The sequence below is a fragment of the Rhinopithecus bieti genome, unplaced genomic scaffold (genome assembly GCF_001698545.2).
Source record: "Rhinopithecus bieti isolate Rb0 unplaced genomic scaffold, ASM169854v2 scaffold_10548, whole genome shotgun sequence".
In the NCBI taxonomy this organism is placed as follows: Eukaryota; Metazoa; Chordata; class Mammalia; order Primates; family Cercopithecidae; genus Rhinopithecus; species Rhinopithecus bieti.
Window position 1 is genome coordinate 302,620 of NW_016806834.1, and position 20,878 is coordinate 323,497.

Here is a 20,878-nt window from a genome sequence, read left to right on the forward strand (position 1 = left end):
ACTAGCTAGTGGATGCTGGGCTTAATAGCTAAGCGATTGGATGACCTGCGCAGCAAACCACCATGGCACACGTTTACATGTACATCCTGCACATGTACCTCTGAAATTAAAATAAAAGTTGAAGAAAAAAACAACAAAAAATTTAAAAATCCACTTAAACCTCCATACTTGCACTAAAAGTAACTCAAAGTTGATTACAGAACTAAATGTAAACTGCAAAACAAGAAAACTTACAGTAGAAAACATGAGAGAAAATCTTCATAATGTGGATTTAGGCAAAGTATTCTTAGTTATCACATCAACACAAACTATTAAAGAAAACATTGATAAATTCAGCTTCATCCAAATTAAAAATTCGTGGTCAGCACCAGACACTGTTATTAGAATAAAAAGATAAGCTACAGATTGGGAGAAAAATGTGAAAAGCACACACATCACAAAGGAGTTGAGTGACGGTTAAAAATTGTGTGGATCACTGTGACTGAGCCCCAGGGTGCCAGGACATTTGGTTCATCGTTATTCTGGGTGTGTGCTGGAGGGTGTTTCTGGATGCCATTAACACCAGAACAGGCAGACTAAGTGAAGCAGATTGCCCTCCCTTGTGGTGGGTGGGCCTCATCCAATCAACCAAAGGCCAGAGGAGGAAAAGGCCTAATAAGAAGGAAATGCTTTCCTGGGTATCCACCTTTTCATCTTAGGAATTTCCGCCTCCATAATCTCATGTCCAAATTTATATATACACACACACATACGTGCCATATACATATACACACATGTATATTAACATATATGTACATACACATTACATAGGTTAAGTAGGAAGTTTTGTAGTTTTAAAACTTTAGCTATTCAATGACCATTGTTGAAGCTGGCCAGTGATTATAGGGGTGCTCCATTACATAATTCTGTCTCCTTTTTTATACTATTGAAGTTCTGCCTTTGAAGAATTAGGATAGGATAATAGCTGAATTTCTCCACATACATTTCAAAGCCCTAGAGATTAACACAGTCAGAAATCCCACCCATAACCCTGTCCCCCAACAACCAGGGCTAGGGAACACTGCGGCCCTCAGATGATTTTAGTTAGCCAGGTCTGGGAGCCACACAACAGCAGAGGGAGCAGGAAACACTACTCAAATAGAGGCCAGGACAGCGGGGAGGGCCTGTTCATGACAGAACACAGGAAAAGTCATCCACAGAAAGTGAGTGTGGAGAAACACAGACCATGCCTGAGACCTGGTAGATTAGAGACCTGCTGCTGAGGAACTGAAAGGAAGGGAAAAGGAAGAGGAAATGTCAATCAATTAGGGGTGTAGTTTTAAAAGTTCAGCTATTCAATGATAATTGTTGAAGCTGGCCAGTGATTATGGGGGTGCTCTATTATGTAATTCTGTCTCCTTTTTTATACTATTGAAGTTCTGCCTTTGAAGAATTAGGATAGGTTAATAGCTGAATTTCAAACTAACTCTTAAAACTTAACCAATTAGGGGTTTCCTAATTGAAAGTAACAAGTGCAGAGGACCACAGGTGCCAACCTCAGAAAGGCAGAATTGCAGGGAGAGGGAGGGAGAGGCCTGGACAAAGGAATCATCCTCTGGAGACTCATGGTGAAGAGAATGAATGAAGTAACTGGCAGAAATTAGAGGTCCTGGTAGAACAAAGAAGAATCCCAGAATGAGAACACACCTCATGCCTGTACCCAAAGCAAGACAGTATTTCCTAAAACCTCAAGAAAAATCATTTTTGGCAAATACCTTAAATCCAGTCGTGTGATCCATGTACCAAGGTAGTGGGAAAAGGTGATTAAGCAAAACTCAGCGAGACCTGATTCCCTGATGAGGACTCTGTTAAGGATGAATTCCTCTCAACAAGTGATGCCTAGGACATGCGCTTTTGCATAGCTCGTGAGCATCTATTTCATTGTGGATCTAAACCAAAAGCCAAGGTAGAGACAAGGTAGGAAACACAGGCTGTCACTGGTATATGCTTGGGTTGAACTAACACTGTAAGAAATGGCAGGTAAAGAGGTCAGAGAAGAGGAAAATAATGTCTTTGATTGTCATAGTGACAAAGATTTGAAGATGAAAGATACAATTTAACATTTATAAACAATATATTAGAAGTGTGTCTAGTTAAAATGGGACTAGTGACGTTAAAATGTTTTTAGTGCACTGTTAAGCATGAGCTAAATAAACAAACCCTTCCTAAATAAACAAAAGGCACACACACAGACACACAAACACACACACAAAGAAAACAAATCACATCAACAAGGAAATACAGTAAATACACTCTACAACATATGGTAAATATAGACAAAAATATGGAAGAGTTTAGATATAAACAGGGAAATAAGAATGTTTTTATTAATCCATATTCTTATCCACCAAAACCAAACATTATAGTAAAAGCTTAAAATATTATATGTAAAAAATCCACTAGGCCAGAGTGATAGGCAAAAACCTTTTAATTAAACAGATTTAAAACTTAAACATTCTTTTTTTTTAACAGCTGGTAATCAATTTATTAAAATAGTTGACTTAAGCATCTGCAATGGTGACTTCTGCCTCAACTTCTGGCTCAATACTGATGGAAGTAATCTGCTTAACAATCTCAGAAGGACTCTGCAAGTCAATGAGTTGATCGTGGATTTTCATCTGGAAATGATCCCATGTCTTAGAACCTTTACCACAAGGAGTTTTTCTTGTAATGATTCTCAAAGTCTTGGTAGGCATTCGAACTGGTCATTTCACTTTGAGATTCGTTGCCTTTGCTCCTCTGATCAAGTCAGCACACACCTTCTCCAGGGATTTTACATTGCAGCTGATTAGAGTAATTCGAATTTGGTGAATTCCACCTCCAGCTCCATGAGTGTTTTTCTGGTATCTTTAAAAGCCATGGCTGCTGCACGGTTCCTTACCGACTTGTTCCTGGGTGACAGCAAACAGCGGTGAGCCAGGAGCAGGAGCGTGCAGATCAGGGATCCGCAACACCTATGACCGCGTCTTCCTCAAAGAGCAAAACTTAAACATTCTAACATTAATAGACTAAAATTAATTTGGGATGAAAGTTAAAATTTGTGCAGGGAATATTCTTTTTATGACAGAATGCCAGCAAAAACAAGTATATACTAATCATTGAGATAGAAAATTTCCAATGTACAAACATAAATATAATAACTGACACAGGCAGGGGTGATTGATGATAAACTGTTCAGAGGAAGATCATTAGAATACACAATATTTATACTTTTTCATGCCACTTTCCAAATTAATTATAAATAAGGTGCCTTTACAAGCGAAAGATCTCCTAGACCCCTCCTTAACCAAGTGACCAGTCCTAGTACCACGATAATGGCGATGGACAAACTGGATCTTCTCTGCCTGCAGATGAGCTGAGGTAGGAAACTCACAGTAGTGACTCTGCAGTGTTCCCAGCAAAACGTTTAGGCTGAATTTAATCATGAGGACATTTTCAGACAACTTCAGAATATAGAACATTGAGCCAGACAGCTGACCTGTCCTCTACAAACAAGTCCATGTCACCACAATCAATGACAACAACAAGATGAGGAGATACTTTGGGTTCAAAATAACTACAGAAGTGTAGCTACATTATCTTTCTACTCTTTTCAAACCCAAAATGTCTCTTCTCCTTTTTGTTGTGTGATTTGTGGTGATATGGACTGTGTGAAGCAGACAGGTCAGTTGTCCTGTTCAGTGTTCTACATTCTGCAGTTGTCTGGTGATTACCTCCTAAGAAACTCAAGCTAAGCATTTTCAGAAAGAACACGGCATTGTTCATACTCTGCACTGGCAGAGTCCTAGGTGACACGCTGTCTCCTGCCAGCAACTCCTGAGTCCCGTTCTCTACAGGATAGGAATTGAGAGAAGCAGGGCTACAGCCTCTCAATGCTGTTTGTCCATCGGGGCATTGGTCTCCTTAGATACTGATCACAATTGATCACAATTGGATGGGGAAGGGCTGTGGCTTCTCAAATCAAAGGGGCCCAGTGGGTTAAAATCATCAACAGCATTTCATGGTCTTAAGTTCACTCCTCGGCAAAGCATCCCTGCAGTGTTGTGTTTGATCTTGAACTTGCTTTGCTGTTTTAGTCTTTTTCAACAAGTGAAAAAACTACTTTGATGACATCTTTTCATCCTTTTCATCCTTTCAGTAGTATTTGGTATCTGTAGGGGAGAGGGAGAAAAAAATCAAATGAGCATCTTTGTCTCATCCTGTCTGGCTGAGTCTCGAGGGACTGCTAAGTGGTAATAACCCAGGGGCAAACTGAGCTCCTGCTGGGAGGACCAGCTGAAGGCCGAGCCTCAGGCTGGCTGAAGTGGCAGGTGCCATCCCCAAGTGAGAAGAAACACCCCAGAACTTCCAGTCAGCCTGGGGTGCAGAATGTAGGGACCCCATCAGCAACTGGTAACATCAGTACCTTCCTTCCTGATTAGCTCTGTTTGGAGCAAAGTGATTGCTTTTCACACTTCCCAGTGAGGATGTGCTCAGCATCAACCATGCATGCTCAGAAACAGAGCACTGCAGAAGGAGAGGACCCTTTGCAGAGAAACCCATCCCCTTACAACACCATGTCCCAGTCTTTTAAGGGAGGAGTGGGAGGGCCACAGAAAGAATCCTGGATGTGAGAATTAGCAGGGACCTCAGACCACATCCACATCCAGTTCTGCCTTTCACAACACAGGATCAGCGATGCCACAGGGCTAAGATTAAACTAAGGCCATATGGGTTGCTATTAACTATCTGGGAACTACACAGCCCAGCCTCAGGCCCTTTCAATAGCATTTGGAAGGAGGGAGAAAAAAGCTCCAGTCTGGAGGTCTCAACAGTCATGAGAGGCTGTTGGGTCACCTTGCCTAGAACAGGAATAAAGTTTTACAAAGAAATATGATTTCATTGCTGCTTGTTTGGTTGGTTACAAATAAAACATGAAAAAGGAGAAATATGGCCGGGCACGGTGGCTCAAGCCTGTAATCCCAGCACTTTGGGAGGCCGAGATGGGCGGATCACGAGGTCAGGAGATCGAGACCATCCTGGCTAACACAGTGAAACTCCATCTCTACTAAAATACAAAACTAGCCAGGCGAGGTGGCAGGCGCCTGTAGTCCCAGCTACTCGGGAGGCTGAGGCGGGAGAATGGCGCAAACCCGGGAGGCGGAGTTTGCAGTGAGCTGAGATCCGGCCACTGCACTCCAGTCCGGGCGACAGAGCGAGACTCCGCCTCAAAAAAAAAAAAAGAAAAGAAAAAGGAGAAATATAATCATAAGTATTCTTTCCAAGGGGCTCAGGAAAGAAAAGAAAAACAAGAGAGTCTACAGGAAGTTAGCAAAGAGAGAGCGGGGATTGTAACCATGGTCCAACTTATTTTCCCAATTCCCTGAAGTTGATTCCACACCTGGTTACACCTTAAGGCATTTTAGCAATATTCTCAATATCTAGACCAACAAAACTCTGAAGCGAGAGGGACTCCCAAGACAGTAGCAGTGGGAACAGAGCAGAGTTCAGAGAGCAAAGAGCAGATGGAGATGGGAATGGAAGGTCTTGGCAGGGTGGCAGCCCATGAGACACAGAGATAAGACCAGTCAGACGTGATAGCAGCTGCTGGAGAGAACAAATAGGGAAGAGAAAAGCAACGGGAGAATGAGCGGTCATCATAGACAGAAATAAGGAGCGAGTGCAGCTAACAGCCATAGATGCGATTACCTTTGTACCCTAAGCTTGCAGGCCAGGGAATCTGCATGCCAGTCTCCACTTGCTGAACAGCAGTTTTCTTTTGATCATCTTTGGTTTTAGGACACTTGCAGCATGAATGTGGCCAATGACTTGATGCTCATGTGTGTTGTCAGCTGAGCCTTCAAGAGCATCACCTTCTAGTTGGGGAGGGTTCTTCATTCCAAGGGAAAGCTCTAAACCCAGCTCTGAAAATGAAACCACACCCAACAGCGTTCACTGTTATCCATGATCTTACTGTGACTTTCTCTTCTACCCAAGAGGAACATAAGAGAAGGAAAGTGGCCTTGGGCAAGAAAGTCCAAGGGGTAAAGGGAAGCCAAGGAATACATTTTGGTATTTTCTATATTGTTGATTTTTCATGCATCACCCAGTAATGACAAGATTGCCAGGAGGAAAAGGTGATCCCAATTGACAAACGTATTCAGGAAACTTAGGATTAATAAACACAAATAGCTTCCAGGTAGATAAGGCAAAGGCAAGGAAATCACACTGGAAACAGGCTGTGTTTTGGGAGGGAGAAGATCCTAAAAATCAAGCAAAATCAACGTTAAATGAATATATGAGAGAAAAGAATTGGGAAAACTTGGGATATTGATGAAATGATCATACGTATATTGCATATATACACATTTTATTAAAACACATGCCAAATATGCATAATGTATATGACAAATGACATAAATGCATATATTTATATATAAAATCTATTGGAAGAAATTACTTACACAGGGATGTGGAAGATGGTTGAATTAACAATCTATTTTTTAATTATGTATAATAACATTATATTCACTAACATTATAATCTGGTCCCATTCGCAAATTACGAAAAATTTTAGAAAATAAGACGAACGAGAGAGAGGACAGACATGGGAAACAAATGCCCTCCCTGTTAGACATGCAGGGAGAAGTCACCAGGTAAAGGAGAATGAAACAAAAGGCTTTTCACTCTGTCCTCTTGCCTGGAGCCTGTGTTGTGGTCTGGACTCCTGGGAAAGCCAGCAAGTTACAGTGTGGAGCCAGCGGGGTGAGTCCTGACTGGGAATCCACGGAGAAGCAAAAGAGACATCAGTGGGAAGAAATCAGTTTAAATACTAGAAGTTATCAGGGCACATGTCAGGGACTACACATCCCCCGACACTCACTGAGCATCTTCCGTGTGTCCTCTGCAGGGACCCAGATGGTGCTCATTACCTGACGTGACCCTCCCTCCTCCTGAGGACTTGGGTCTCCTTATTCCTCAGTTGAGGGCATTGCCTGACAGATGAACAACAGGCAGCCTCAGAGGCTCCAGGAGGAGATATTGAGTAGGACAGACAGTAGGATGAACGTGACCCAGGGTTTTAAGGAAATCTGAGCAGAAGTGGATCCCCGTGAGAATGAAACTGAGGATATGACCGTGGACGTGAGTGGAGATGACGAACTAAATGGAGTTTCAGAAAAGACACAGATTTGTACACTTTCCATGAGAAGGTTGCCCTTTTATTCCTTTATTTCAAAATGAGGGGAAGAAACAGAGCAAGAAGCTGGATATGTCAGGCGACTGACTTGCGGGCCCACGGTTTGCACTGTTACTGAATGTGCCTAATATGTTGTTACTGAAAGTGCTCGATAGGGAAAAATTGACTTAAAAAGGGATTCTGATGGAGAGGAAGAAAACTGGCAAAAGAGACTTTCTAAGAAAACACAGGAAGGGGGTCCCTAGAAAGTAGAGATCCTAACAGTTACTCTTCCTCAGATGAAACTGCATGTGAAGTCATGTCCTAAATGCTAATTTACCAGAAAGATAACAGAATTAGATAACATATATTCATAGATTTATTGAGCAATTTTTATTGAATTAGCCCTTTGGAAATTATCATAATTAATGCTATCAACAATGATTGAATGTAGATATTATTTTTCAGGTCTTTCGGATGACAGAACTGAGATGTAAATGCCAACACCACAAATGACTGGGCTGAGGTGAATAATGAGTAAGGGTTAAACCCAGGACCTGAGAGCAGATTTGATCCTAAACCCCAGGCTCTTGCTCACCTCACTGGGTTGGAACATTGTGGATTTCCACTTGACTCTGAGGGAGCGCGAAGAGACCCCATTGCCTCCTCCCCTCACAGCACCATGATCACCAACACCCGGATTATAGCTTCGTGGTTCCCTTTCCTTCCCTACCTTGGGAGGGCCATTGCTTCCCAGGATCAGCATTGGCTGTGAAGCTGCAGGTGGTGGAGGAAACGCCCCGCCTGGCTAAGCCATAGCCACAGTCAAACCCTTGATCCAGCTGCAGTCGCAGACAATTGGGCACCAGGGTTCTCGGCTCTGGCTGTGCCTGTGCAGCCGGCACCTCTGACAGGTGGTGGCTCAAGTCTCCGCTCCAAGGTCCGTAAGGACAGGCCGCCTGGGTGGGAGCTGAAAGGAGAAGGGGCTTCAGTAGGAACGCTCTGTTTTCCCTTTGTTAATCATGCCCAGAACACCCATCTCTGGTGTCCCTGCCTCTGAGGTGAGCCACCCAGTGGCCCAGGCCACAAAGACAGACATCATGTAAATGGGGTGATGTCACTTCCAGTCTGTGCCTGGGGATGCTGAGATGGAAGGTACCCAGGCTGGAAGTCCCTGAAGTGAAAAACCCCCACTTCAGCCCAGAGGGCTTTGGATTGGCTAACAAGGCCATGCCGATTATTCTGTTATTATTAATCTCTATCCTGCAACCTAGAAAGAATGTTCTAGAGAGCCTTCAGAGCATAGGAAATGCTGTTTTTCTCAACACACAGGAGTATAAGAACAGGGGAGGACTCAGAGCCTCCAGGCTTTGGGAAGGAACCATAGAAAAGGGTTTTGGGACACTGTAGACCAGCAGTCTCCAAGCTTCTTTGCCCCAGGGACTGGTTTCGTGGAAGACAATTTTTCCACAGACCAGGGGTGGTGGATGTGAAAAGAGGCGGATCGTTTTGGGATGAAACTGTTCCACCTCAGATCATCAGGCATTAATTAGATTATCATAAGGAGCGCACAACCTAGATCCCTTTCATGCACAGTTCACAATAGGGTTTGCGCTTCTATGAGAATCTAATGCCACCACTGACCTGACAGGAGGCGGGGCTCAGGCTGGAATGCTCGCTTGCCGGCTGCTCATATCCTGCTGTGCAGCCTGGTGCCTAACAGGCCCAGGACAGGTAGCTGACTACAGCCCCAGGGGCTTGGGGCCCCCTACAACAGACCAAATACTACATGAGGCGAACTTTTTAGAGTTCTGAAACATTTTGAATTTCCATTGCCTATAATTACTTTACCACCTGCCCACACATATACATCTTGTTGCCATATAGTGGGTGTCCGCAGCCATAAGCAATGTTGTAGAGGGACCAGTCCCCTCACGGACACTTAGGGGCCACAGGTATTACCGATCAGCCTGTGTGGTTCTGTAGGGAGATAACACCGAGCACAGTCCTCATCTTACCCGCTCCTCCAGTGGGGTCCGGGCAGCACCCCTCATAAAAATTATCGCTATTTCCACAGGAAGAGGAGATCACACTCTCAGAAAGTGGACTAAGGAAAGACTTCCAGTGGCCTCACACCAGTCCAGATCTGCCTCAGAAGAGGGACGGGGCCTGCAGGGCTTGATCCACGTTGCTGCAGGGCTCCTCTCTCTCCCCTCTGCACATCCTCATTCTCACCAAGATTTCTCTAGGCTTTCTTAAAAATGCCTTCTGTGTATCTGTTCTCCTTCATCTTCCTGAGAGCAGAGTGTATCAGACTCATTACTGATGCCTGGCTTCATACATGCCCCCAACTGCTATCTCTGATTCTGCCATCTCCACACTAGCAATTTGTGGGGAAAAGAGAGGTCAGCCTGTTACTGTGTTATTATAGATAGAAGTAAGTTTAAGAGACTCCATTTGGCTCTGTATTTGAGATGCTGTTAATCTGTGACCCTACCCCCAACCTTGTCCTTGCAAGAGACATGTGCTGTGGTGATTTAAGGTTTAAAGGATTTTGGGCTGTAAGGAATGCGCTTTGTTAAACAAATGCCTAAAGGCTGCTTGTGGTTAAAGGCCATCACCATTCTCTTAAATCTCAGTAAAAGAAAAACATCTGTCTCCTGCCCATCCCTGGGAAATGGAACATCTCCATGTATCTGTATGTCTTACTGCTGATTTACTCCCTTATCTTTTGAGCAATAAATACTGAGGGAACTCAGAGACCGGTGCCGGTGTGGGTCCTCTGTAAGCTGCGCACCGGTCCCCTGGGCCCCGCTTTTCTTTCTCTATACTTTGTCTCTGTGTCTTATTTCTTTTCTCAAGTCTCTCATTCCACCTAACGAGAAGCACCCACAGGTGTGGAGGGGCAGGCCACCCCTTCAGCAATTGTCTCAGCGATTTTATTGCCCAGAAGCCCCATTCTTTCCACGTCCCTACTCTGCTTCTGAAAACTCTCCACTGCCCACTGTGCAACTCTCCCCTCTTGCCCTGCCTTTGTGCTCCTTCTAACTTCTGCCCCATGTTCCTATCCAGCATCACCTCTCACCACTCCCTCATACAGACTCTTCCCTGGAGTCAGGCTGGCTCCTCCCCCGCACAGCCCTGCACGGTGTCCCTTCCAGCTTCTAGGACTTGGTGCCCCTGAGCCCTTCACTCCGCCTCATGTGGCTTCCTTAGCTGCTCAGGGCACAGTTTACTGATCATTAACCATCACTCAGGACACTCAATGCGACTTCATGGTAGTTCATATCGGGCAGACGGGGAAACATCTCAAAAGGACAAATCTGGTTGGGGAAGGCTGGTCAAACCCAGGCTTCCCATTCTTGTCCTCTGCATGTGTGATTTAGAATCAATGTCTAGGAATGTTTTTAATTCTAAACACTTAATTTCGTTAGGTCCTCTTATCTCTCTTTTTCAGAATACTAAGTCTTCTTAAAATTATACTTTGAATATTGTTTGCATTTTCAGGAGAAAATGAAAAACATGTTCTCAAACTTCTGAAACACTGTACATATTAGTTGAGCAGGTAGGGAAAGTCCTAATAAGTGATCAAGTTATGATTTAGGTTGTATTCTCGCTGATTCTACTGTGACTTTCCCTGAAGCGAGAGGATGGGTGGAGCACATCAACTCCAGCACCACTGCTGGGGTCACAGCTGTGAACAGTACAGACTCTTCACAGGTTATCATCGGAACCCACACACAGATGCCTCCTGGTATAATTGAGACAGTGCATTCATGCATCTCAGCCTGTCTGCATGGATGAATGTGGCATCTCCTGGCCCACGTTTCATGATGCCCTGGCAGAGCTGGCCCATATCACAGGCATCTCACTTCTGAGACATGTGTCTGAGCATTTCTCTTCCTCCTCATGGGAGCCTGGTCCTGGTTGGGGTCTGAGACAGAGCCCAGTAACTTTACAAGGGCTCCAAGACTGCCATGTTAAGAGCAGAAACCCACATGATACAGGGTAGGGAGAGACCAGCACCTTTCCTTCCCTGAGAGCCTTCTGGAGCTGTAGGTCCCCCTGGAGGGACTGGAGGAGCCACCGGTTCTGCTCACAGACAAAGTGCACCAAGGTATTTATCACTGGGTTACACACGCGAGGGGCTACAGAAGTTCTTTGTACCAGATCAGCAAATTTTGTGTTTCAGCTTGAAATTATTTCCAACAAATTTGCTACAAAGGGAAAATGCTTAAGCACTCATCCTAGCTGAGTCTCTGAGAGATCCCACTATAGAGAAATGACAGCAATTGCACCATGGAGTCAGGCAGACATGGGGCCCATGTTCTCACTGTGACTAGCTGGGGCATCCTTGGTGAGCAAAGAGAACTTGCTGAGCCTCAGCATCCTCACCTCTAACATGGAGATGCCACCGCCCACTTGCGAGTGCCCCATGAGCACTGAATGGGTTATAGCAAGGACAGAGCTTGCTTGGCCAGGGGCAACGCATATAACAGGTGCAAGGGCAATGTGTATTTTATTTCATTTTATGAATTGCTGTGGGCCGGCTGCGGTGGCTCACACCTGTAATCCCAGCACTTTGGGAGGCCGAGGCGGGCGGATCACAAGGTCAGGAGATCAAGACCATCCTGGTGAACACGGTGAAACCCCATCTCTACTAAAAATACAAAAAAATTAGCTGGGCATGGTGGCGGGTGCCTGTAGTCCCAGCTTCTAGGGAGGCTGAGGCAGGAGAATCGCTTGAACCCAGGAGGTGGAGGTTGCAGTTAGCCGAGATTGCGCCACTGCACTCCAGCCTGGGCAACAAGAGTGAAACCCCCCTGTCGTGGGGTGGGGAGACAGGGGAGGGATAGCATTAGGAGATATACCTAATGTAAAAGATGAATTAACAGGTACAGCACTCCAACATGGCACATGTATACATATGTAACAAACCCGCACATTGTGCACATGTACCCTAAAACTTAAAGCATAATAAAAAAAAAAGAGTGAAACCCCATCTCAAATAAATAAATAAATTGCTGTGATCCTACAAAAGCCTTTGCTTATTTGAAACTCAAGGAGAAATGAAAAACGGGAAAGAGGATGGTTCCAGCAGGAAAGGTGTTTACTGACCAAAATAGAATGGAGGACAAAAGTTTCAGTCACTAATCTCATGACAAAATATTCAGAGGGGGGACACTACAGAGTTACTTGCTCTTTCTTTCTTTTTTTTTTTTTTTTGAGACGGAGTCTCGCTCTGTCACCCAGGCTGGAGTGCAGTGGTGTGATCTTGGCTCACTGCAAGCTCCGCCTCCCGGGTTCAAGCGATTCTCCTGCCTCAGCCTCCCTAGAAGCTGGGACTACAGGCACCCGCCACCATGCCCAGCTAATTTTTTTGTATTTTAGTAGAGACGGGGTTTCACCGTGTTCACCAGGATGGTCTTGATCTCCTGACCTCGTGATCCGCCCGCCTCGGCCTCCCAAAGTGCTGGGATTACAGGCTTGAGCCACCGCGCCCAGCCGTTACTTGCTCTTTCTACAAGAGTTTTGATGGGTAAAACTAACAATCCACATGAAATTCCCAGAATAATGGTACAAAAAAAAAAAAAAAAAAAAAAAAAAAAAAAAAATGAGAAGAAAAGAAAATTGTTTTTTTCCTTACACACCCTATGAAACAGCAACCTCAAAGGGCACTTGCTCACAGGAGGAGTTTGCCGGAGATCATGGGGATGAGAACCACTGCGCTTTGCTCATCAGTTAGGCCAGCACCTGACCAGGGACACTAGTTGTTGATGGTTTACATGAGAACATAGCACTGAGACAACACATGATTGAAACCACAAACCCACACATGAAAGAAACCACGGGGCCCTACTAATGGAGGAAGGGACATTAGACTCCTTCAGTGGAGGGAAGCCACCTCAGAGGAGGTAGTAGAGAATCTGGCTTGAAACACAGGAATCATGAAACAGCCCTCCAAAATAATGGGGGAAAACTGCCGGCACAGGTGGATGGCCAGAGAGAAGGGCGCTGTTCAGGATATGTGATGAGAAGGGCACTGTTCAACATAATGTCTGAAAAGAGAGATGCCCTATCTTAAGGAATGAAGTCTGTTATATAAAATTCTCCAGGTAAGCTGTTGTGGCCGAGAGTATGCAGTGATCCCTCATCATTCCCCTCTCTGGCCTATTTTGATACCTACCCCCTGCTCTTGTGAGAAGGGGTCGGGTGACAGAGGAATCACCTGGCACAAGAGAAGGGGGTTCTACCCATGAATGTCTGAGCTTAAAACTGGATCCAAGAACCAGATTCAAAACACTCTGAATTTACAGGGCCTGGTTGCAGAGATGATCCATCTCACCTGCACAAGTTACAGGAAACAGAATATATAGAGGCTGCCTGGGAGAACAGTGGAGCTTTGTGACCTTCAGGCTGGAGTACTCACAGGCTACATCGAGAGCAGAGTAGGCGAGCTGATCCTCCAATGAGCACAACGTGCTGCTGTAAGGCTGCTGGCAGTCAGACAGGTCATGGGGAAGTGAAGGAGTCAAGTAAACTTCATCCAGAGAGTCCTGCGGGACGTCCTGCTCCTCCACCTCTGGCAGCTCCGGGCTCAGCCTGGTGGGTGAAGAACACAGAAGATAAACACCAGAGGGAACAGAAACCACAGTGCCCAGCTAGTTCTACAGAGAGGCCAACAGGAGGGGCCAGAGGAAGCAAAGGATAGTCCCCTCAGAGAGAGAACAATCCTTCTCTATCTCCAGCAGGAGAGAGAGCAGCAGGTGCTCAGTGTCCTGGGTAGACAGTGAGCTGGAAAGGAAGGAGACGGAACGATTCCTGTACCAAAGAGCTGTGACATGGCACACGCAACAGGCCCCTGTGTCTTCATAGACTGATGGAGTTACCATGACCTCAACATCTCTTGTTCTCAAATTTTTAGCATGATATAAATTATTTGTATTTACATTCCTGCTCCCAAATATTTGCAAATATAAAGGGAAAGAGGCAGATATCAGATGAGCATCTCAAGTTCACTTTAAGCCAAAAAGACTTAAAGTGAAAAGGAAACTGCAGAAAATGTGATTGATTGGTTCAACCAAGTCAACCGAATAAAGATTAGTACAATTTTGAAGGAATTAACAAGAGAAACAAATATAGGTGTAAAATGAAAAGAGGCCACTTCATTAATGTTGACCAGTAATATTAATATTAACTAATAATCCTGCTTAATAATTATTCCACATTGATAATCTTAACATTGCTAATATGGCTATTTCATGATTGGCTGAATGAATGAACAGGTATGTTCTGTTTTCCCTGCATCTGGCATCTCCAGATGTCAACAATAAGTTAAATGTCCACAATTACTCAAAGTTACCTGGGGCATGGTGAGTCTTGATCTTCTTCCTCTTCTTGCTCCTTTTCAATTTCTGCAATTAGTCAGACACATTAAGATGATTCCCCTATTCACGTAGCAATCCACTGCCCAATCCTAAAACAGGAATATCAGTCTCCTTGGCATGAGAACAGGACACTGTGACAGATATACTTTATGAGGCCTGAGGGTCTGCCATGATAGAGATTCCTTTGTTTTCATCCCTGAGCCTATGGGTGAAGTATTCCTATTCTGGTACATCATTATCCCAATATCACGTGTCCCAAATTTGTGCAAAGGGTTATGCAATATTTTTCCAATCAATTTAAAGCAAATGCCCCAAACAATTTCTAGGAGAAAAACTGCAGTATTCAGCCCTGTCTCATCAAATACCCAGCTTGTTCCTGGTTGCAAGGATTTTAGACACTGAAACTAGAATGAAGGAGGAAATCTACAAATCCATGAGTCAAAATCACAATTGTATGAATTTGTCACATCTGCCTGGGTCCAATGTCTTGAGAGTGGGCACAGGTGTGGTGGTGAACACCTGTGGTCCCAGCTACTCAGGAGGCTGAGGCAGGAGAATCACTTGAATGCAGCAGGGTGAGGTTGCAGTAAGCCAAGATCATGCCACTCTGCTCCAGGCTGGGCGACACAGTGAGACTCCGTCTCAAAGAAAAAGAAAAAAAAAGAATCTGTGATGCTACAAAGAAACATCACATCAGCCATTGATGGGGAGAACCAGGGCCCAGCCTTACTTTATGGAAACATATCAGCAAGGTAAAGAAACCTTTGAAACCTCCGTCCAGGTTTCAAAGCGACTAAGCAGCTAAGCAAGTTGACTTAAAGGAGATCAAGACTGAAGCTGAGAACAGTGAAACCTGGGGAACAATATCTCCAAATACAAAGGCAAGGCTGCCAGTTTCCTTAAAAAGGAATAGAAACTCCATGGACATTGTTTAGGGACAGATGAATAATTACACGTGATGAGAGATACTGAATCAAAACTGGGAGGCCTGACAGGTACTTCCTCTACACCTCCTGCACTCAGGTGAGTATGAGTTTGTCACACTTGCCTGGGGTCCAGTAACTTGATACCGGGCCCAGGGAGACAGAGGCATGACATGGGTGGAGGAGGAGAGGAAAACTCCCTGATAAATGTGTTTAGTATCCCATCCTAGTTTTTGATTCAAACCAATTTGTGTGTATACAGCCTATCTTCAGAGTTGATCTTCCTCAGCCTAGACAGAGGTACCAGGGACAAAGAATATAGAGGCTACCTGGGAGAATGTTTAGAGCTTCCTCCCCTTCATCATGAGAAAGTTCACTGTCTACAACCAGCGCAGAGTCAACTTGGTCTTCCTCAAATATGATTTTGGTTTTCCTGTGAGGCTGGCTGGAGTCAGAAGGACCGTGGCTATTTGAACAAGCAAGAGCACATTCCTCCAGTAAGTCCTCCGGGAATTCCTTCTCTTCAGCCTTCTGCACCTCCCTGATGAGCCAGGTGACACAGATATGACAGAAGATTAAACAGAGAGGGATTGGACTCCAGGGAGTCCTAGCTAGTTTTGACAGGAGGCATAAGAGAGTGGTCCCAGAAAGCAAACAGGAGGTTCCTTTTAAGAGGGAACAGGCACGCCTCCACTCTCTGCAACAGAGCATGGCTGCTATGGGAGCCAAAGAGGAAGACAGCAGTTGGTGTTCATTGTACTGGGCAGATAGGAGCTGAGGAGGATGGAGAGTCAATTATCCCTGTATGGTACAGGCATGACACTCAGCACCTACAGAGAACCATAACAGCTGCCACACCCTGTGTCTAAGCTGGGTTGAATTTAACATACCGTGGCCAGGGGAATGCAGGCTTTTGGCCCATTGTAGTTGCCAGAGAGGGTGTGCCTCCTAGACCTTTTTCATATTTTACCATCCATTATTTATCGGGGGAACCCACCCCCGATAGTCAATGTGGGTTCTTTTCTATTTCCCTAAGCATAGGCTGGTCTGAGAAATAAAAGGAAAGAGTACAAAAGAGAGAAATTTTAAAGCTGGATGTCTGAGGGAGACATCAGATGTCGGCAGGTTCTGTGATGCCCCATGAGCTGTAAAACCAGCAAGTTTTTATTAGCAATTTTCAAAAGGGACGGAGTGATGAATAGGGTGTGGGTCACAGAGATCACATACTTCAAGGGTGACAAAAGATCACAAGGAAGGAGGTCAGGGCAAGATCACAAGGTCAGGGCGAAACTAGAATCACTAATGAACTTCCATGTCCAGCCGTGCATGCATAGTCATCAATAAACAAGGTTCAAGAGCAGAGAACCTGTCTGACTGGAATTTGCCGGGCTGGAATTTCCTAATCCTAGCAAGCCCGAGGGCACTGCAGGAGACTAGGGCGTGTTTCATCCCTATCTACATCTGCATAAGGCAGACACTCGCAGAGCAGCCATTCAGAGGCCTCCTCTGGGAATGTATTCTTTTCCCAGGGCTGTTAATTATTAATATTCCTTACTGGGGAAAGAATTCAGCAATATTTATCTTACCTGTTTTTGGTAATAAGAGAAATATGGCTCTGTTCCACCTGGCCCACAGACAGTCAAACTTTGAAGTTATCTCCCTTGTTCCCTAAAAATCGCTGTTATCCTGTTCTTAAGGTGTCCAGATTTCATATTGTTCAAATACACATGGTCTACAAACAATCTGTGCAGTTAATGCAATCATCACAGGGTCCTGAGCTTACGAAGATGATGGGATTAAGAGATTAAAGTAAAGACAGGCATAGGAAATCACAAGAGTATTGACTGGGGAAGGGATAATGTCCATGAAATCGTCATAATTTATGTTCTTCTGCCGCGGCTTCAGCCAGTCCCTTCATCCAGGGTCCCTGACTTCCCGCAACAATTATTGCTCATGATTATGCAGTGTTACCTGGGGGCGCATGATTCCCGTACTTTCTCAGCCTCCTCAGCGTAAACGTCGTCATCCACATCTTCGTCATTTTCTGTGAATACAGAAGTGTTCGTTCAGATATTTCCCACTTCACACTCTGCAAGCACAGTCAGCCCAATGTGCACAGAGACATGGACATCTAGGCATGGGTCACCATTCAACTGAAAGCTCTCATGTTTTATCTTTAACAAAATGCCCAGGCATGGTTTCCTGATCCATCAGGCAATGCATTTCTGATCTGGAGGGCCACCAGCAAGATGTGGCCAAATATTGAAAAGACCTTTTGGTCCCCATATCACTAGAGCCTTGTGCAGCCTGTCTCTGGACTTTGGCAGCTGTCTCCCCCATCCCACCACAGATCTGATTCCCAGGCACAGGCTTGGTGTCCTGTCACAATTCACATTTAGAACCTAATTCTTTCTCTTAGGAGAGGACAAACAAACTTGTCCCACAATCTTCTATACATCAGGGGACTTCACAGGCCCTCCAAGTGGCTTCTGCTGTGTTATTCAGGGACATCCTCTGCATGGGGAGTGCTCCAGTCTGAAGCCCTTCCTACCACCAAATGCCCCCACATCAAGTGCCTTCTCCAACACCACACGGCGAGCGGCTTCATCTCATTTTGAAAAGCAGTTGTAAGTGTTCCCACATTTGGATGCTTCAGGCCCTTGCAAGAGACAATTTGCCTACCTTTGCAGACAGAGAGAAACCCAGGAAGGATAAATCAATCATTCACCGACAGTTACTAAGGACATTGCTAAAGATAGAGCCTGGGAACCTTCATTCTTAGTCCAGAGTTCTTTTCACTCTAACAAGCGCCCTCCCATCACAGCCTCCTTCCTGTCCTTTAAAACTAGATAGATGCTGCCTCTTGTTCCAAAGACCACCTTCCATCAAGGAAGGAGGGACATTTGCAATACTGTGACCTCCAACCCCATGGGTTTCCCAGCTCTGTTCTTACCCAGGAAGTCCTGGTCACGTCATGGCCACATATGTTTAGTGGAAAAAAACACCACCAATACAACTGTCATTGTGGAGGTATGGAGGTCTGGAGTCTCTAATAAGCCTGGGGTTTTGGGTCATCAGGGCCTGTGGCCACCTTACCTGGGCTGAGTTTGTGGATGAGGTTCTCTGTTAGCCTGCAGCCCTCAGCCAGCTGCTCTCGGAGATCCTGCCCCTGGGAGTTGTTAGGCTCATCCGGAGGGAGGAGGGCCTGGAGATGCTGATTCAATGAGCGGGAGGCATCTCTCCCTTCCCGTAACTTCTCCCTTAACCGGGCCAGCTCTCGTGACTGAGAGTGAACCAGGACTTTATATTGCCTAAGGTGACACAGTAGAGAAAATTTAGTAGTGGAAAGAGATGAGTGATCAGTTCTAATACTGCAACAGAGATCTCTGAGACAATGTCCTCAAGGAGACCTCCAAGCAGAAGGTCAACACATGTTTGGGGAAATGCCTGTGGCCAAAAGAAAAAAAATTTTTTACAGGCTTCCTCTATATCAGAGAGTGCAACTGAAAGATCCTCGACAATGTTGCATTCATCTTTCTCTTTTGTAAACAAAAGTAGGTCTTTCTAAATCAGTTTCAAAAAGACATCCTTTCAGTTCCTCACTTTGGCCATGGACATTTCCATGTGAAAATACACATAGTGCATCTTGCAGCGACTAGATACAAAGCCATGTACAGAAATGAGGCCGGGTGCAGATGGGGCGAATTGAAAAGACAAAAGAAGAAAAGAATGACAGGGTCGAGAAGGCAACATTGATTGAGTGAAGGAATGAGACGCCGCAGTCAGTCAGGAGGTAATTGTGACTAAGGATAAGTGCGGTGGTGATGGTGCACCATTTTGAGTATACTGAATGCTGCTGGGTTGTTCCCACTTCTTTGGTTAATTTCGTGTTATGCAAGTTTCACCTCAACAGTTACTTGTTTGAAAAGAGAAAACAAGGTTCTGAGAAAAAACTGCAACCCATAACTTATTATTATCCTGTTCTCTGATAAATATTTGTGTGTCGTGAGCCTGCCATGGCAATTCCTGCCCTTCCCCTGGCCCAGCTTAGCTCCTACTTCTCCCCGCCGAGCTGCTGTACTTCAGAGATTTATACACCTGCCCACCTACCTGCCCCCACGGGGCCCCCTCACCTGAGCTCCTCAGCTTGCCCAAGCTGCTCTACAAGCTTCTCCTCCTTGACCTGCAGCTCATCCCTCAGCATAGATTGTATGAGGTCTTTGCATTCTTCAAACTCTGAGAAAAGACAGACACGCCTGCCTCAGTGGAAGGCTGGACATGCTGCTGTGGTCACTGCCTACAGGGCAGGAGGCAGGTCCATCCCAAGGACAAAACTGTCCCCAGTACCTGGCTCTAGGCAGGGATTTCCACATCTTTACTCTTCGGTCTCCCAACTTTCTGGCATCTGATCCTCCAAAATTTAGAGATGAAGAAAGAGAAACTCAAGGGCAAACCAACCAAGTTGACAAGATGATTCAACCACAATGAAGTGGAGTCAGAATTCACAGCCCCTGAGGTCTGACTCTGAATCCTGGGCCACTTTCCCAAGCCTTGCAGCCTCTCCTGTAAACACTGCACTGGGCCATGAAATGATTTTCCGTAGAGTCGGGAAGGCCCCTAGGACTATGGGACTGATGGTTTCCCTTTTACTGGGAACTTCAAGCACAACTATGTCAAAGATTTTAAAAATACTATCTGGATAAATTGCATAAAATATAAGGCATAAGACCATAAAGCCATGAAGGAAATATGCCCAAATACTAATCAAGTTTCTGTTAAGTTAGAAACAGTAGAATGAAGAACTAATAGTGCTTACTCTGTGCCAACAACTGTTCCAGGAGGTTTACAAGAAATAGGTCATGTAATTCATTGCAGCAACTTATAGAGGTAGGTATTACTATAGTACCCTATGGATGGATGAAGAAGCTGAGGAACAGAGAAGACAAGCAACTTAGATGGAGCCCAGCACACTGGCCCAGGGTCCCTGCTCTACACACTGCTACCTTCACAAAGTCTTGGGTGCCATCTTTCTTCCTCTTTAGGAACAAGAGCCAGTGTCCCAGGAAGCAGGACTTCCCTCTCACCAGGGTACTCCCTGCTCTTGATGCTGTCACTTATAGATACTACAGCTTCTATTAGGAGCAGAGTTCTCTTTAAGCTCCTCAGCAGGGGTACTGTGTACTAACACCACGTTTCCCCCAGGGTCCCCAGAACAGAGCTTTGCCTATTGGGCCTCAACAGAGACTTGAACTGAATGGAAGTTCATGAGTCCCAGACATTTAGACCAACAGACTAGATGCTACTTGTCTGCATAATCTTTTATGGTACAGAGAGGATTCTAGTAACATGATTTAGCCTCTTGCTGAGAAAAC

General features: G+C 45.1%; 1 protein-coding gene and 1 pseudogene across 2 annotated transcripts in view; both read right to left on the reverse strand.

The window, feature by feature from the left end:
• Positions 1–2,516: 2,516 nt before the first annotated feature.
• On the reverse strand, positions 2,517–3,394 carry LOC108533209 (40S ribosomal protein S20 pseudogene; annotated as a pseudogene).
• Positions 3,395–3,837: 443 nt separating this feature from the next.
• Positions 3,838–20,878, reverse strand: part of LOC108533207 (putative neuroblastoma breakpoint family member 7) — a 43,196-nt gene continuing 26,155 nt past the window's right edge. For both annotated transcript variants that reach the window (XM_017877623.1, XM_017877624.1), the window contains 9 exons: positions 19,640–19,742; positions 18,603–18,817; positions 17,478–17,550; positions 15,836–16,047; positions 14,559–14,610; positions 13,626–13,798; positions 7,929–8,165; positions 5,728–5,942; positions 3,838–4,190 (listed from right to left, as the gene is read on the reverse strand). In XM_017877623.1, coding sequence (XP_017733112.1) covers positions 5,737–5,942; positions 7,929–8,165; positions 13,626–13,798; positions 14,559–14,610; positions 15,836–16,047; positions 17,478–17,550; positions 18,603–18,817; positions 19,640–19,742 — 1,271 coding nt within the window. In that variant the 3' untranslated portion in view covers positions 3,838–4,190; positions 5,728–5,736. The remainder of the gene's footprint in view (positions 4,191–5,727; positions 5,943–7,928; positions 8,166–13,625; positions 13,799–14,558; positions 14,611–15,835; positions 16,048–17,477; positions 17,551–18,602; positions 18,818–19,639; positions 19,743–20,878) is intronic.